This window comes from Salvelinus sp. IW2-2015, linkage group LG23 (genome assembly GCF_002910315.2).
Source record: "Salvelinus sp. IW2-2015 linkage group LG23, ASM291031v2, whole genome shotgun sequence".
NCBI classification, from domain to species: domain Eukaryota; kingdom Metazoa; phylum Chordata; class Actinopteri; order Salmoniformes; family Salmonidae; genus Salvelinus; species Salvelinus sp. IW2-2015.
This window is the reverse complement of record NC_036863.1, coordinates 39,748,546-39,766,092: the sequence shown is the minus strand read 5'-3', so window position 1 is coordinate 39,766,092 and position 17,547 is coordinate 39,748,546. Positions and strand designations below refer to the sequence as shown.

Below are 17,547 nucleotides of genomic sequence, written 5' to 3'. Positions count from 1 at the left end.
TTGAGAAATTCCTTCATTCATTCTCTACATAGGAAAGGAATGGAGTCTGTACAGTAGAGAGGTGCAGGTTGCCTCTAAACACAACACAGATCTTCGGTTATTTTTCTATACCATAGCAAATTAACTAGCAAGGTAACCTAATCAGCACTCAGAGGCAACTACATTGAAGTACATTTTCTACAGCCTGGTGTCTTCTCTGTATTGCAGAATTGTCGTGGCCTATATACACAACTAAAGGACATTGTTCCAGTCACAGGTCTATGTCCCCAAGCGGGACCTTATGGTGTCCAGGACACGCTCCGAAGCAGGTGAGTGTCAGCCACAACACATATTCAAGAGACACCTTTTTACTGATGCCAATTAAAAAGTATTGGCCAAAGCCCATTTACTGACACCCAGTGATAAACACGATATGTCTTGTGTTACTGTACCCATGGGTTTTCCAGCGTGAGGAATGAGCAGCTCCCCAGTTATCCACTGGAACTCTTAGAGAAAAACATGAGACTTGCTGGTTTAAAGTGGGCCGGTGCCCTACCCACACTGGCCCTACCTACTCACAAACACACATACAGTGCCTTCAGAAAGTATTCACACCCCTTGCATTTTTTCACATTTAGTTGTTACAAAGTGGGATTAAAATGGATTTAATTGTCATTTTTTGTCAAGGACCCACACAACATACTCTGTAATGTAAAAGTGGAAGAAACAAAAAAAAAATATATATATATTTAAATGCTAATATACAGTGGGGAGAACAAGTATTTGATACACTGCCAATTTTGCAGGTTTTCCTACTTACAAAACATGTAGAGGTCTGTAATTTTTATCATAGGTACACTTCAACTGTGAGAGACGGAATCTAAAACAAAAATCCAGAAAATCACATTGTATGATTTTTAAGTAATTAATTTGCATTTTATTGCATGACATAAGTATTTGATACATCCGAAAAGCAGAACTTAATATTTGGTACAGAAGCCTTTGTTTGCAATTACAGAGATCATACGTTTCCTGTAGTTCTTGACCAGGTTTGCACACACTGCAGCAGGGATTTTGTCCCACTCCTCCATACAGATCTTCTCCAGATCCTTCAGGTTTCGGGGCTGTCGCTGAGCAATACGGACTTTCAGCTCCCTCCAAAGATTTTCTATTGGGTTCAGGTCTGKAGACTGGCTAGGCCACTCCAGGACCTTGAGATGCTTCTTACGGAGCCACTCCTTAGTTGCCCTGGCTGTGTGTTTCGGGTTGTTGTCATGCTGGAAGACCCAGCCACGACCCATCTTCAATGCTTTTACTGAGGGAAGGAGGTTGTTGGCCAAGATCTCGCGATACATGGCCCCATCCATCCTCCCCTCAATACCGGGTGAGTTTCGTCCTGTCCCCTTTGCAGAAAAGCATCCCAAAGAATGATGTTTCCACGTCCAGCTTCACGGTTGGGATGTGTTCTTGGGTTGTATCTCATCCTTCTTCTCTCCCAAACAGGCGAGTGGAGTTTAGACCAAAAAGCTCTATTTTTGTCTCATCAGACCACATACCTTCTCCCATTCCTCCTCTGGATCATCCAGATGGTCATTGGCAATTTTCAGACGGGCCTGGACATTGCGCTGGCTTGAGCAGGGGACCTTGCGTGCACTGCAGGATTTTAATCTATGACGGCGTAGTGTGTTACTAATGGTTTACTTTGAGACTGTGGTCCCAGCTCTCTTCTCATTTGACCAGGTCCTGCCGTGTAGTTCTGGGCTAATCCCTCACCTTCCTCATGATCATTGATGCCCACGAGGTGAGATCTTGCATGGAGCCCAGACCGAGGGTGATTGACCGTCATCTTGAACTTCTTCCATTTTCTAATAATTGCGCCAACAGTTGTTGCCTTCTCACCAAGCTGCTTGCCTATTGTCCTGTAAGCCCATCCCAGCCTTGTGCAGGTCTACAATTTTTTCCCTGATGTCCTTACACAGCTCTCTGGTCTTGGCCATTGTGTAAGGTTGGAGTCTGTTTGATTGAGTGTGTGGACAGGTGTCTTTTATACAGGTAACGAGTTCAAACAGGTGCAGTTAATACAGGTAATGAGTGGAGCCAGGAGGGCTTCTTAAAGAAAAAATAACAGGTCTGTGAGAGCCGGAATTCTTACTGGTTGGTAGGTGATCAAATACTTTATGTCATGCAATAAATGCAAATTAATTACTTAAAAATCATACAATGTGATTTTCTGGATTTTTGTTTAGATTCCGTCTCTCACAGTTGAAGTGTAATGATAAAATATCAGACTCTACATGTTTTGTAAGTAGGAACCTGCAAAATTGGCAGTGTATCAAATACTTGTTCCCACTGTATATATACAGTGGGGCAAAAAAGTATTTAGTCAGCCACAATTGTGCAGTTCCCCACTTAAAAAGATTGAGAGAGGCCTGTAATTTTCAATCATAGTTAGACCTTCAACTTATGACATGACAAAATGAGAGAAAAAATTCCAGAAATCACATTGTAGGATTTTTTTATGAATATTTTGCAATTATGGTGGAAAATAATATGTTTGTTCACATAACAAAAGTTTATCTCAATACTTGTTTATATACCTGTTGGTTCAATGACAGAGGTCAGACGTTTTCTGTAAGTTCTCACAAGGTTTTCACACACTGTTGTGTGGATTTTGGCCCATTCCTCATGCAGATCTCCTTCAGAGCTGACATGTTGGGGGCTGTTGCTGGGCAACAGATTTCAACTCCTCCAAAGATTTCTTGGGGTTGAGATCTGGGAGAGCTGGGCTTAGGCCACTCCAGGGACACTTGAAATGCTTCTTACGAAGTCACTCCTTCGTTGCCCGGCGGGTGTTTTGGGATCATTGTCATGCTGAAAGACCACCGCCACATTCCATCTTCAAGCCTTGCTGATGGAAGGAGGTTTATCTAAAATCTCACGATACATGGCCATTCATTCTGTCTTTACACGGATCAGTCGTCCTGGTCCCTTTTGCAAAAAACAGCCCAAAGCAATGATGTTTCACCCATGCTTCACGTAGGTATGGTGTTCTTTGATGCAACTCAGCATTCTTTTGTCCTGAGTTGAGTTTTTACCAAAAAGTTATATTTTGGTTTCATCTGACCATAGACATTCTCCAATCTTCTCTGGATCATCCAAATGCTCTCTAGCAAATTCAGACGGGCCTGGACAGTACTGGCTAACAGGGGGACACGTTGGCACTGCGGATTTGAGTCCTGGCGGCGTAGGTGTGTTACTGATGGTAGGCTTTGTTCGTTGGTCCAGCTCTCTGCAGTCATCACTAGGTCCCCCGTGTGGTTCTGGGATTTTGCTCACGGTTCCTGTGATCATTTTGACCCACGGGGTGAGATCTTGCGTGGAGCCCCAGATCGAGGGAGATTATCAGTGGTTTATATCATTTCCTAATAATTGCTCCACAGTTGATTTTCTCAAAAGCTGCTTACCTATTTCAGATTCAGTCTCTCCAGCCTGGTGCAGGTCTACAATTTTGTTTCTGGTGTCCTTGACAGCTTTTGGTCTTGGTCATAGTGGAGTTTGGAGTGTGACTGTTTGAGGTTGTGGACAGGTGTTTTATACTGATAACAAGTTCAAACGGTGCCATTAATAGGTAGAGTGGAGGACAGAGGAGCCTCTAAAGAAGAAGTTACAGGTCTGAGAGCCAGAAATCTTGCTTGTTTGTAGGTGACCAAATACTTATTTTCCACCATAATTTGCAAATATTCATAAAAACTCTACAATTTGATTTTCTGGGGATTTTTTTTCTTCATTTGTTGTCAAGTTGAAGTGTGAACTCTGATGAAAATTACAGGCCTCTCTCGTCTTTTTAAGTGGGAGAACTTGCACAATTGGTGGCTGACTAAATACTTTTTTGCCCCACTGTATATAATAGGCGGTGTCAGAGGAAAGCCCATAAAATAATTGTCAGAGACTCCAGTCACCCAAGTTATAGACTGTTTTCTCTGCTAACGCACAGCAAGCGGTACCAGAGCGCCAAGTCTAGGACCAAAAGGCTCCTCAACAGCTTCTACCCCCAAGCCATAAGACTGCTGAACAATTCATAAAATCGCCACTGGACAATTTACATTGAACCCCCCCCCTTTTGTACACTGCTGCTACTCGCTGTTTGTTTGTTACCTATGCATAGTCACTTCGCCCCCATCTACATGTACAGATTACCTCAAATGGCCTGTACCCCCGCACACAGACTCGATACCGGTGCCCCCTGTATATAGCCTCGTTATTCTTATTGTGTTACTTTTTATTATTTCTTTTTATTTCAGTCTACTTGGTAAATATTTTCTTCTTCTTAAACTGCAATGTTAAGGGCTTGTAAGTAAGCATTTCACGGTAAAGTCTACACTTGTTGTACTCAGCGCATGTGACAAATAAAGTTTGATTTGATTTTGATTTGATTAGATATGTATTTAACCCCCTGACTCAATACATGTTAGAATCACCTTTGGCAGGGATTATAGTCTTTCTGGGTAAGTCTCTAAGAGCTTTCCACACCTGGATTGTGCAACATTGGCCATTATTCTTTTCAAAACTCTTTAAGCTCTGTCAAATTGCTAGACAACCATTTTCAGGTCTTGCCATAGATTTTTAAGCAGATTTAAGTCAAAACTGTAACTCTGCCACTCAGGAACATTCACTGTCTTCTTGGTAACCAAATCCAGTGTAGATTTGGCCTTGTGTTTTAGATTATTGTCCTGCTGAAAGGTTAATTAATCTCCCAGTGTCTGGTGGAAAGCAGAGTGAACCAGGTTTTTGTCTAGGGGTTTGCCTGTGCTTAGCTCCATTCCATTAAATTTTTATCCGAAAAACTCCACAGTCCTTAATGATTATAAGTATACCCATAACATGATAAAGCAACCACTATGTATGAAAATATGCAGTGGTACTACGTAATGTGTTGTATCTGTCAATTAGGTTAGTATTGTGGAGTATCTACAATGTTGTTGATCCATTCTCAGTTTTCTCCTGTCACAGCCATTAAACTCTGTAACCGTTTTAAAGTCACCATTGGCCTCATGGTGAAATCCCTGAGCGGTTTCCTTCCTCTCTGGCAACTGAGTTAGGAAGGACGCTTGTATCTTTGTAGTGACTGGATGTATTGATACCCATCAAAAGTGTAATTTGCTCAAAGGGATATTCAATCAGTGGAGGCTCCTCAGAGGAGGAAGGATAGGACCATCCTCCTCAGGGAATTTCATAAAAATAAAAATGTTAAAACATTAAAGATATCCTTTTTAGATTAAACTATACTATATATAATCACGTCACCAAATAATTTATTAAACACTCTATTTTGCAAAGAAGGTCTACAGTAGCCTCAACAGCACGCTGTAGGGTAGCACCATGGTGTAGCTGGAGGAAAGCTAGCTTACGTCCTCCTCTGGGTACATTGACTTCAAAACAAAACCCAAGAGACTCATGGTTCTCACCCCCTTCCATAGACATACACAGTAATTATGACAACTTCCGGAGGACGTCCTCCAACCTACCAGAGCTCTTGCAGAATGTACTGACATGTTGTCCACCCAATCAAATGATCAGAAAATGTATTTAGTACTGAGAGCATAAGCTACAGCTAGCTAGCACTGCAGTGCATGAAATGTGGTGAGTAGTTGACTCAAAGAGAGAGAAACACAATAGTTGAACAGTTTAACAAATACATTTCTTCCAAAATGAAGGAGAAGCAAGAGAGAAATAGAGAGAGATTTCATCATTTTTTAAACTTTCAGTTTCACTTACTTAGCTAGTTTAGCCTACTGAAACACCCTGCTCTAACAGAGCGATGTTACGTCAGCTCGCTGGCTATGACTTTCCAACACAACACTGGAACTCTTTCAAGTCAAGGTAAGCTTTTGGTTTTACAAATGTTTTGCCACCAGTGTAACTGCTTACTGACTGTACACTGTAACGTTAATGCATGATTGTAGGTGGTTTACTAACACGTTAGTTCTATTAGCTATGCTGACTATGACATTATATATTATATATATTATATATTATTATAGGGTGACAATGATGTAGGCTGTGTGTAGCAGTTTAGCTTGGAAAGGTTTTTTCGCCTGGTCACATACAGCTGATGTGTTGTGCATTGAAGTCCACATGCGAAGGGACAACGTGAGAGGAGGAGAGCACATAGAGGAGAGAAGGAATACAACGGGCTGCTATGAAAGTGAACTGCGTTTGCGCGTGATCAGGGGTGTATTCATTCCGCCGATTATGTTATAAAAACGTTTCTTAAACGCAAGCAAATGGAACAAAACGAGGATAAACATACCTGAATGTGTCCAATAGAAACTCTCGTTTGCAACTGCTGGACTAATGATTACACACTAAATCAGCTAGATGCAGGCAAGAGTGTGCAAGGTGGTATTGTCACTTCAAATTTGTCTCTCGACCTGCGTGGACCTACGTTGTAAACTGTCATTCCTAGGCTAGGTGTTAGCAACCTCATGATGTGTATAGGGAAAATTAGAGTATCATGTAGTAGCCTAAACCTATCGCTGTTACATTAAACTGGGTGAATTAAATATGAATGACAGTCATCCAATATGCTGTAATAGAAACAAAGCCATGCTCATGAAAAAAATAAATGGCACTGACCACCACTGTTTTCAATGTCTGCTTTTGAAAAATTGTACCCATCTACCAATAGGTGCCCTTCTTTGCGAGGCATTGGAAAACCTGGGTCTTTGTGGTTGAATCTGTGTTTGAAATTCACTGCTCGACTGAGGGACCTTACAGATAATTATGTGTGTGGGGTACAGAGATGAGGTAGTCATTCAAAAATCATGTTAAACACTATTACTGCACAAACAGTGAGTCCATGCAACTTATGTGACTTGTTAAGCCCATGTTTACTCCTGAACTTATTTAGGCCATAACAAAGGGTTTGAATACTTATTGACTCAAGATATTTCAGCTTTTCACTTTTAATTCATTTGTACAAATTGTACATAATTGCACTTTGACATTATGGGGTATTGTGTGTAGGCCAGTGACCCAAAAAATCTAAATGTAATCCATTTTAAATTCAGGCTGTAACACAACAAAATGTGGAAAAAGTCAAGGGGTGTGAATAATTTCTGAAGGCACTGTAGCTCCAAGAGATACGCATGAATAACTGAACATCCATAAAATTGCGTCTAATGTCTTCTGTGGACATTATACCTCCTGATAAAATGAAGTGTGCATAAACCTGATTATACGTTAATTTAAAAAAAATACAGTTCCAGCTAAACCAGGACAAGAAGAATTTGTCCAACTCTCAGGTACATTCAGGGCCTCCTTCAGGGCAATACGACAGGTAAAATCATCCTTCACTCACTGAAATGGACTACACGGGCATGTGGTAATATCTGTCTTTCCCATTTACTGTGTAGTTATTCTGCTTTTATCTTATTCTCTGATTCAGCACTTGCTCTTGACACATTCAGAGGGAGGGATGAGAGCTTTGGGTTCGAGGACATTCTTAATGGTGAGTATTTGAATACGGCTATCATTCAGCTGTTTTTCAAAAGGATGGGTGTGTAACTAACGTCGTGGTCATGTGTGTTTTCTTGCAGCCCAATGTGAATTGATGGGAGAGCCACATCTCATGATGCAGTACAAGTTGGGATGTGAGATTCAAATCAAATTTATTTTCAATCAAATTTAGTTACCAAGCCCTTTTTACATCAACAGATATCACCAAGTGCTATACAGAAACCCAGCCTAAAACCCCAAACAGCAAGCAATGCAGAAGCACGGTAGCTAGGAAAAACCCCATAGAAAGGCAGGAACCTAGGAAGAAACCTAGAGAGGAGCCAGGCTCTGAGGGGTGGCCAGTCCTCTTCTGGCTGTGCCGGGTGGAGATTATGAGTACATGGCCATTAAGGCCAGATTGTTCTTCATAAATGACCAGCTGGGTCAAATAATAATCACAGTGGTTGTAGAGGGGGCAAAAGATCAGTACCTCAGGAGTAAATGTCAGTTGGCTTTTCATAGCCGAGCATTCAGAGGTCGAGACAGCAGGTGCGGTAGAGTCGAAAAAGGATGTCTCCTAACTATGTTACATTTGTCATGTATGTGGTTTCATTTGTATTTTTTAAATAATTTTGGTTGGCTTCTTGCATGTCTTTAAAGACAATCATATTTCATACTGAATGATATGCTGATGGACAAGATATTGTTTAATGGAGTTTTTATTATTTGTTTAAAGAAGCATCACACAAGCTTTTTAATAGAAATGAAGCAAAACTCAGAAGAGTCGTACCATCTTTCTACACTAGATAGTGTAATCCGCAATATAGAACATTACTCATGTCATTTGAGGTCATCTGTCGTTGCAAACTCCATTTGGCATTATCTTAACTATTGGACGGACAACACTGCTTCAACTAAGTAGGGAAGGTAACCAGGGTAGTTTAAAGAACTCAGGAGTAACATTTCTTTGATTTACAGCAGTACCAGAGTATTCTGCTTCATCTCTCAAACTTTGCAGATACATTTAGTGCAGACGTATGTTATATACTGTAAGAGTTATGAGCATGATATAAAATGGTTGATATAATACAGATGTAATTGATGTCTTCTTAAATGGTAACAACAAAAGGAGGAAATGGTTTTTAAAAGCTTCTCACTAATCTTAAACGTTAACATTGAATTGAAGAAGTCAAATAAACAGTATATATATATATATATATATATTAATCAAATACTTCTTCCCTAACAATGTGCAGAATAAACCATAAAACTGTTAAATGGATGCCTATAATAGGATGTAGATATGGATCTTTTATCCTGTCTGTCGTAATCCTTCAGTCTAGCTTCTCCTCCTGGAAGTAGTCTGCATCATTGAGATGGTCCTGGAACTTCTCATATTGCTGAAAGAGAGATGTGGGAGTGAAGTGGTGAGGGAGTGTCAGTGAGGAAAAATCAGAGAGTATTGATTTCTATTACACAAAATGACAGTGTGGGGGAACAAATCAGAGGGTTTTCTGAAACAGACAGATGTGGATGGTAATTCAATGAGGGGTACTGTTATTTTATGGCGTGCAAGTGGGGTACATACCTCTGAGATCCAGCCCCTCTCCTCCAGTTTGGTGAACACCCTTTTCACTGTTTCCTTCACTGGCTCCTCTCCATTCTTCTCCTCCTCCTCCATCACTGTCCGGCAGTGTTGAAATAAGTGGTACTTGAAGTGTTTCAGAGCATGATACACCTCTGTTCGGCTGGCACAAACGGAGCCTACACTGAAAGCCTGCCATTTAGGAAAGACACATGCAAGGTACAAGAACACTCAAGACAAACAGCAAACCTGACATTTCACAAAATTATAAATTGGTGCAAGGTCCCATACAGAATTATTTGATCTGATGATGTACTTTTTGTTAGTGGGATTTTATGGGAAGCCAATGTCACACTTGCTTTCTTCTAGGGACCGAGATGGATAAAACAAAGACAGTGTTGATTTCTTCTCAGATGTAGTACCTGTGTGTCATCGGGCATGAATTGGTCCTCTTCGAGGCTGTTGAGGTCGTACAGTTGCCCTGAGAGACGCACACTGAAACTGCATTGTCTCTGGAGCTTGCATGCCTCACAAACACTCCGATGCAATCCTAACTTCAAAAGCCGGACCTTGGGATAACACTCCACACGCTCCTGAACGTGGACACACAAAAACACATACCAGTTTGCATATACTGTTTTTGAACATAATATAAGAATGGACGACTTAGCCAAAGTACAAGCATAGCTGTATACAGATGAGATCAGTGAATATGCAGCCAACTTTGAATGACTACACACAAACTCCTGTCTAAGTTCTCTGTGAAATGGTTCTTCACCTTGTAACGGTCGGTCCAGCGGCTCCGCTGTTTCAGGTTCTCCAGGCGAGGGAGGATTGTCCGCTCATCAAAGTGGAACAGTGACGCCTTCATCTCCTGAGCATATCGCTTTGTCCGATCACCACCTGCTCACAGTTATCAACCAAATAGATTCCCTACAATTGGATCATGCAGTTGATTGCGGATGGTTTTTGAGACCGCTATTGTTTAAAAACACTTACCATAAAGAGACTTGAGAAAGGTTTCATCCAGGACGTTGATCATAAGGGCTTTGAGGACCACTTGAAAGTGATTGAGCTGAGACCCTGTGATGACTAGCAAAAGGAGGAAAGAAGCAAAGGAATCATACAACACAGTGTGCTTTTACCTGCGAATATTGACCCATGATAAAGTGTGTCAGCTGACTCACACTGGCGTGGAAGAGAAACAGCTATCTCATCTGACACCTCCTCATTCTTGTCCCCTGTCTTATCCTCAACTATGAAGTCCTTCAGACTGTCGCTGTGATCTGCTGCCTCTTCTTCACTGCTGCCCAGCAATAGTTCGGGGGTATCCTCTTCTTCATCATTATCGCCACTAACATCTTCAGGTACTTTACCCTTGTCTTCATCACTTGAATCCTGGATATTTACAAGAGAACCACAGCAATACATGGGTTGTAAAACAATGTTCAACAACAAAGAATGTTTCCTCAGTCCATATATGGACAGATTATTGTGGGTGTATGCAACATGATTCTGCCCAAAGGATCAACACTTATGTCATGCTCGTTTACATGATATGGTGGTAAGATACCTCCAACGTGCCCCTGCGTTTCGGAACGCGGGACTTCACCTTCTTGGATAATGCCAGGAGTTTAGACTGGCGTTGCTTTCGTTTAGCTGCGGTCTGTTTAGCTTCGGCAACTTTTTTGTCCTTTTCTGCAGCACTCTCGTCCTCCGAATCGGAATCGTGGCTTTGTTGTTTTACGCGTTTTTTAGGAACGACTTTCCTTTTAGGCTTGGTTCCTACGTCGCTGTCAGAGTCGCTGGAGCTGTCTGCAAGGACGCGCTTCCGACGAGGACGGGACCTACCTTCGCTGGAGCTACTACCATCGCTGGCAGGGCTCTGTTCCCCACTGGCAGGTGTACTTTCGCTCCCACTGTCCGAATTCTGATAGTCACTCTCTGAAGCGCTGATGCTGGTCGTGCTCGCGCAGGACTCCTCGTCGCTGTCATCAAGGATAGACGACGGCAATCCGATTTGAGCCCTTTTCTTCGACGCTTCAGCTTTATTTTTTCGCAACGTTGCGAACACTTTACGCTTGTACAGGCTTTCCATTGTAGTTTACGCAGTGTTGCCAAGTTAACAGTCCAAATAAACGTTAAATAACGTTAGCAATACTGGCTGGCTAGCTAGCAATTAGCTAATGTGAGATGCAGAACATGCTCATTTAAAAAAAACGCGCAATCATATGTAAACAACGTTAATCTGGGTTGATACCAAGCTTTAACTACGGTGAACCTTTAAAAAAAATCTAATTGTATCTCGTGTGCACCTTTTGTTTTGTTGATGTTGACGTGTGCTTCTTCCCACTTCCGCTCTCGACTCCCGCCCTCCACTCAAAATGGCCTCTAAAATCATAGCGCCTCTCCCGGCCATTCTAGATAAATTACTCGTTTTTTGGGGGGGCCTACTGCTAGGCTACTTGTATGAAGTCAATTAGTGATATATATTTTTTGCTAATGTGCATCATGTAGACAAATAAGGTTTATTTATATAAAATATGTTGTTAAAAGCTTATTTATTTATTCATGCCTCAATTCAGAAATAAATGAGTAATCTATTTTAAAAATCGCATTTTATTCTGGAAAACTGGTAAATGTTCTTCACAAATAAGATAATCAAACAATATAACACATGTCAGCAATAAGAAGGCTTTTTGATATTTATAATCAGCAAGAAAGCATTTTAAGCATTTATTAATTTCATGACCAGGTGAGAATCTGACCCTGCTGATAATAAGTACTCCCCCTTGTGATCAAAGATTACACTATGGACAATAAACTGGACACCTGAGTTGATGCCAGCTCCACCAGCTTAACTGAACAATCATTACTAGTGATAGCCAGTGTCCGGCCTGATGGGTGGAAGGCCACTTGGTTGCTAGGATGTGGTCCAGTTTCCATGGTTATCATGACTGCTACTTTCCTCATATCCCATAGTTTGACCACACCGTATGATTCATAGGAGGCAACAGTGTCACCCAGTGCATTAAAGGTGGCATGGTTGCAGGAATGCTGGTGGCCATAAAAGGTCTGTGCACACAGTCCAATCCTGGCTTCCCACAAAGACAGGGTTTTATCAGCAGCTTTGCAGGTCACACACCTTTGTAGTGTTGTCCTTTTAGCAGTAGGCAACAAAGTCACCACGTGAGTGGAAGGAGCAGCACCACGTGGCATGGGTGTGGCCATCCAGAGTCAGGATGCAGTGGCCTTGGGAGAAATCCCAGATCCTTACTGTTGTGTCTCCATTTGGGTGAAAGCTGCAGCCAAAGAGCCAATCACTCTGACCCTCCCCAGTCATGATCATCTCCCCGACAGACATACCCCACAACCTCCAGAGCTGGTCGTCACTGGAGGAGGCTACAATAAACATGCAGGGGTGCAGGGCGAGGCAGCTTATTGGCAGGGTATGGACCTTCAGTGAGTTGGTGAGGCGGAATTCAGATGCTTTGGTGCCCTGTGATGGCAGAGCGTTTATTTGGCCTAAGTAGGGGTTCACACAGTTGCTGACAGGAAACTCAGAGTCTTTGGGGTGTTTCTGAGCTGTGTTTTTGGTTGGGTCTTTGTCTTGGTCATATAGGGCAATTCCATCATTCTGTTGTCGGACTCTTTCCCCAGACTCTGGTATTTCTCCTGTTCTGGGGGAAGACCAGTGTGTATTACGCAGGGTGGCTTCCAGGCTGTTGGCCACATGTTCTGTCCCTCTAAACTGATGAGCATTTTCTGTTTCAGCGCCACTTGGTACCTATCACTCAGCTACTTCAGTGCAGGCTCATATGAACCATAGTGCTTCTTCAGTTGTTTGATGTATTAAACAAGCCTGTTCTTCTCTTGGACAAGACACTTATGCTGCAGGTGATGGAAATCCTTCTCTTTCTGAAGCTTGACCAGTGTTTCACCAGCTTTGAAAGCTGCCCGACTTAAGCTGTCCCGCTCTCTCTGCATATTCTTCAGCTCATTGTCTATACATTTGTTGTGGGTATATGCGTCAGGCACAAACGCCACCAGCTCGGTATTCAACAACCCCCTCTGCTCCATTTCGTACCACTCTGCTTGGAAGCAATCCAAAGTTCTGTTCATGCCCATTTTGACAAGGAAGTTGCGGATAAAATTATCCACCACTTCTGGAATGTGGGAGATGGGTTGCTTAGCTGAGCCTCTGCTCTGTAACACGGACCCCGTTTCATCTGAGGCATCGCGCAATGCTCTTATCGCGGCCTCCAAATCCTCATCCCCCTCTGCCATGCTCCTTTCTTCATAGGCCAGAACTTCCTCATATTGATAATCGTCTGTTGAGTCATCTGGTATCGACACCTTTTCGAGGTAATATGGCCATCGACTGATTCCTCCGCTGTTTCATTTGTCGCAGCCATTCTTCCAACAACCCCTTTCTGCGTTTGTTCTCCATGGTCACGAATTTACACAACATTAAGGGTGCATTCGTAAATTCCCTTTGGCTATCTTCTACAGTTTCAGAGGACTCTCGTCTGAGTGTGCCAGACACGCAGAATAACTGATGAATTTACAAACGGACAATCTGACAACACTCGGAATTTACGAACGCCCAGAGCGCACTCTGGCACTCCCGATTGAATTTACGAACACACCCTAAGTCTGCACAGTTTACATGGAATGTGATAGGCCTACAGCATGGGCGTCAAACTAATTCCACCGTGTCTGCAAGTTTTTGTTTTCCCCTTTCAATTAAGACCTAGACAACCAGTTAAATTGTAAAAATATTAATCTTATATGTGGTAAATGGTACGTGTGTACAGTTGAAGTCGGAAGTTTACATACACTTAGGTTGGAGTCATTAAAACTCGTTTTTCAACCACTCCACAAATTTCTTGTTAACAAACTATAGTTTTGGCAAGTCGGTTAGGACATCTACTTTGTGCATGACATAAGTAATTTTTCCAACAATTGTTTACAGACAGATTATTTCACTGATAATTCACTGTATCACAATTCCAGTGGGTCAGAAGTTTACATACACTAACTTGACTGTGCCTTTAAACAGCTTGGAAAATTCCACAAAATGATGTAATGGATTTAGAAGCTTCTGATCTGCTAATTGACATCATTTGAGTTAATTGGAGGTGTACCTGTGGATGTATTTCAAGGCCTACCTTCAAACTCAGTGCCTTGTTGCTTGACATTATGAGAAAATCAAAAGAAATCAGCCAAGATCTGCATTGCTGGTGCATTGCTGCAGGAGGGACTGGTGCACTTCACAAAATAGATGGCGTCATGAAGGAGGAAAATTCTGTGGATATATTGAAGCAACATCTCAAGACATCAGTCAGGAAGTTAAAGCTTGGTCGCAAATGGGTCTTCCAAATGGACAATGACCCCAAGCATACTTCCAAAGTTGTGGCAAAATGGCTTAAGGACAACAAAGTCGAAGTATTGGAATGGCCATCACAAAGCCATGACTTCAGTCCCATAGAAAATGTGTGGGCAGAACTGAAAAAGTGTTGCGAGCAAGGAGTCCTACAAACCTGACTCAGTTACACCAGCTCTGTCAGGAGGAATGGGCCAAAATTCACCCAACTTATTGTGGGAAGCTTGTGGAAGGCTACACACAACGTATGACCCAAGTTAAACAATTTAAAGGCAATGCCACCAAATACTAATTGAGTGTATGTAAACTTCTGACCCATTGGGAATGTGATGAAAGAAATAAAAGCTGAAATAAATCATTCTCTCTATTATTATTCTGACATTTCACATTCTTAAAATAAAGTGGTGATCCTAACTGACCTAAGACAGGGACTTTTTACTAGGATTAAATGTCAAGAATTGTGAAAAACTGAGTTTAAATATATTTGGCTAAGGTGTATGTAAACTTCCGACTTCAACTATATATAGATTGTGTATAGGCTTGTCTCCCATATGAATCTTCTCTTTGTGCCCGACTGGGTTCAAATGCCTTCTGTTTCTTTTTTTCTGTATTTATTTTTTTATGTATGTATGTATGTATGTATGTATGTATGTATGTATGTATGTATGTATGTATGTATGTATGTATGTATGTATGTATGTATGTATGTATGTATGTACAGTACCAGTCAAAGGTTTGGACACACCTACTCATTCAAGGGATTTTCTTTATTTTTTTACTATTTTCTACATTGTACAATAATAGTGAACACATCAAAACTTTGAAATAACACATATAGAATCATGTAGTAACCAAAAAAGTGTTAAACAAATCAAAATATATTTTATATTTGAGATTCTTCAAATAGCCACCCTTTGCCTTGATGATAGCTTTGCACATGCTTGGCATTCTCTCAACCAGCTTCATGAGGAATGCTTTTCAAACAGTGTTGAAGGAGTTCCCACATATGCTGGGCACTTGTTGGCTGCTTTTCCTTCACGCTGCTGTCCAACTCATCTCAAACCATCTCAATTGGGTTGAGGTCGGGTGATTGTGGAGGCCAGGTCATCTGATGCAGCACTCCATCACTCTCCTTCTTGGTCAAATAGCCCTTACACATCCTGGAGGTGTGTTGGGTCATTGTCCTGTTGAAAAACAAATTATAGTCCCTCTAAGCGCAAACCAGATGGGATGGCGTATCGCTGCAGAATGTTGTCGTAGCCATGCTGGTTAAGTGTATTGACTTCTAAACAAACCACCAGCAAAGCACCATCACACCTCCTCCTCCATGCTTCACAGTGGGAACCACACATGCGGAGATCATCCGTTCACCTATTCTGCGTCTCACAAAGACACGGCGGTTGGAACCAAAAATCTCAAATTTGGACTCATCAGACCAAGGGACAGGTTTCCACCAGTCTAATGTCAATTGCTTGTGTTTTTTGATCCAAGCAAGTCTCTTCTTATTGGTGTCCTTTAGTAGTGGTTTCCTTGCAGCAATTTGACCATGAAGGCCTGATTCACGAAGTATCCTCTGAACAGTTGATGTTGTGATGTGTCTGTTACTTAAAGTCTGTGAAGCATTTATTTGGGCTGCAATCTGAGGTTGGTAACTCTAATGAACTTATCCTCTGCAGCAAAGGTAACTCTGGGTCTTCCTTTCCTGTGGCGATCCTCATGAGAGCCAGTTTCATCATAGTGCTTGATGGTTTTTGGGACTGCACTTGAAGACACTTTCAAAGTTCTTGAAATGTTCCATATTGACTGACCTTCATGTCTTAATGTAATGATGGACTGTAATTTCTCTTTGTTTATTTGAGCTGTTCTTGCCATAATATGGACTTATGGTCTTTTACCAAATAGGGCTATCTTCTGTATACCACCCCTACCTTGTCACAACACAACTGATTGGCTCAAATGCATTAAGAAGGAAAGAAATTCCACAAATGAACTTTTAACAAGACTGTTGGAAAAGCATTCCAGGTGAAGCTGGTTTAGAGAATGCCAAGAGTGTGCAAAGCTGTCATCAAGGCAAAGGGTGACTACTTTGAATAATCTCAAATATAACATTTATCTTGATTTGTGTAACATTTTTTTGGTTACTACATGATTCCGTATGTGTTATTTCATAGTTTTGATGTCTATTATTATACAATGTAGAAAATAAAAACAAAGAAATACCCTTGAATGAGTAGGTGTGTCCAAACTTTTGACTGGTACTGTATGTGTATGTATCTATGTATGTATATTATTTTACTGCTCTAGGGATATAATTATTGTTTGGATAACCTTATTTACTATTATGTATTGATTTTTACCTTGTATTTTTCAGTCTTTATGCGATGCGCAGTGCAGAGAATACCGGAAGAAGAATTATCATTGAATTATTGTAATGTTTGTTTATGTGTCAATTAATCCCAAAAGGGATGAGTTGCCAATTGGCGATTTGACGCGAAAATAAAATTTAATTAATGATTTAATTCAACAGGTGATGAGAGTTCCTTACTAATGAGTGACCTTAATTAATCCATCAAGTACAAGCGTGGAGCGAAACCCCGCAGACACCGGACCTCTGAGGAATGAGTTTGACACGTGGCCTACAGGCCGCTAGAGCAATGTGGATGATTTTGAATCTAAATTGTAAAAAATACTAACATTTCCCTCTCCTTTATTCCTCAACTACAACAATTACGCACATGAAGCCCGCGAATAAAAAAGTATATATAAATAAACCATATCTAATGCCATTGACACTTATGTGAATGTTTTTGATGTGATTTTTTAATGTAATTATTTGTCTGTGTATTTCACAGCAAATATAGCACATTGAATGGAGAGAGAGAAATTAGAGAGAGAGAGAAAACGAGAACTGTTAATTTCCTAACCTGCAATGGCAAAACCATTACAGCAGGTGGCATATTCATTTCGCAGTTGATGCTACATGTATAGGACCGCTCTATGACATACACACACAGCCCAACAGCTTCTTCTCTCTTTGTCTCTCTCCCTCTCTCTCTCTCCCTCTCTCCTTCACACACATACACACACTTTTGCACTGATC

At 41.4% G+C, this 17,547-nt stretch overlaps 1 protein-coding gene, 1 long non-coding RNA gene and 1 pseudogene across 2 annotated transcripts; 1 reads left to right on the top strand and 2 right to left on the bottom strand.

Moving 5' to 3' along the window:
- Positions 1 to 214: 214 nt before the first annotated feature.
- On the top strand, positions 215 to 16,888 carry LOC111950657 (uncharacterized). The gene is made up of 4 exons (XR_002875514.2): positions 215 to 308; positions 7,427 to 7,489; positions 7,578 to 7,631; positions 16,819 to 16,888. It is a non-coding gene; the product is annotated as an uncharacterized lncRNA (long non-coding RNA).
- On the bottom strand, positions 8,180 to 11,443 carry LOC111950656 (coiled-coil domain-containing protein 82). Its single transcript, XM_023968422.2, has 7 exons — positions 10,635 to 11,443; positions 10,249 to 10,459; positions 10,061 to 10,153; positions 9,840 to 9,964; positions 9,484 to 9,654; positions 9,065 to 9,253; positions 8,180 to 8,876 (listed from the first exon to the last, which is right to left on the bottom strand). Exons 1-7 carry the CDS (start codon positions 11,157 to 11,159, stop codon positions 8,811 to 8,813), a joined length of 1,380 nt encoding a protein of 459 aa, XP_023824190.1. The 5' UTR covers positions 11,160 to 11,443; the 3' UTR covers positions 8,180 to 8,810.
- On the bottom strand, positions 11,680 to 13,672 carry LOC139022863 (sperm-associated antigen 16 protein pseudogene; annotated as a pseudogene).
- Positions 16,889 to 17,547: the final 659 nt, after the last annotated feature.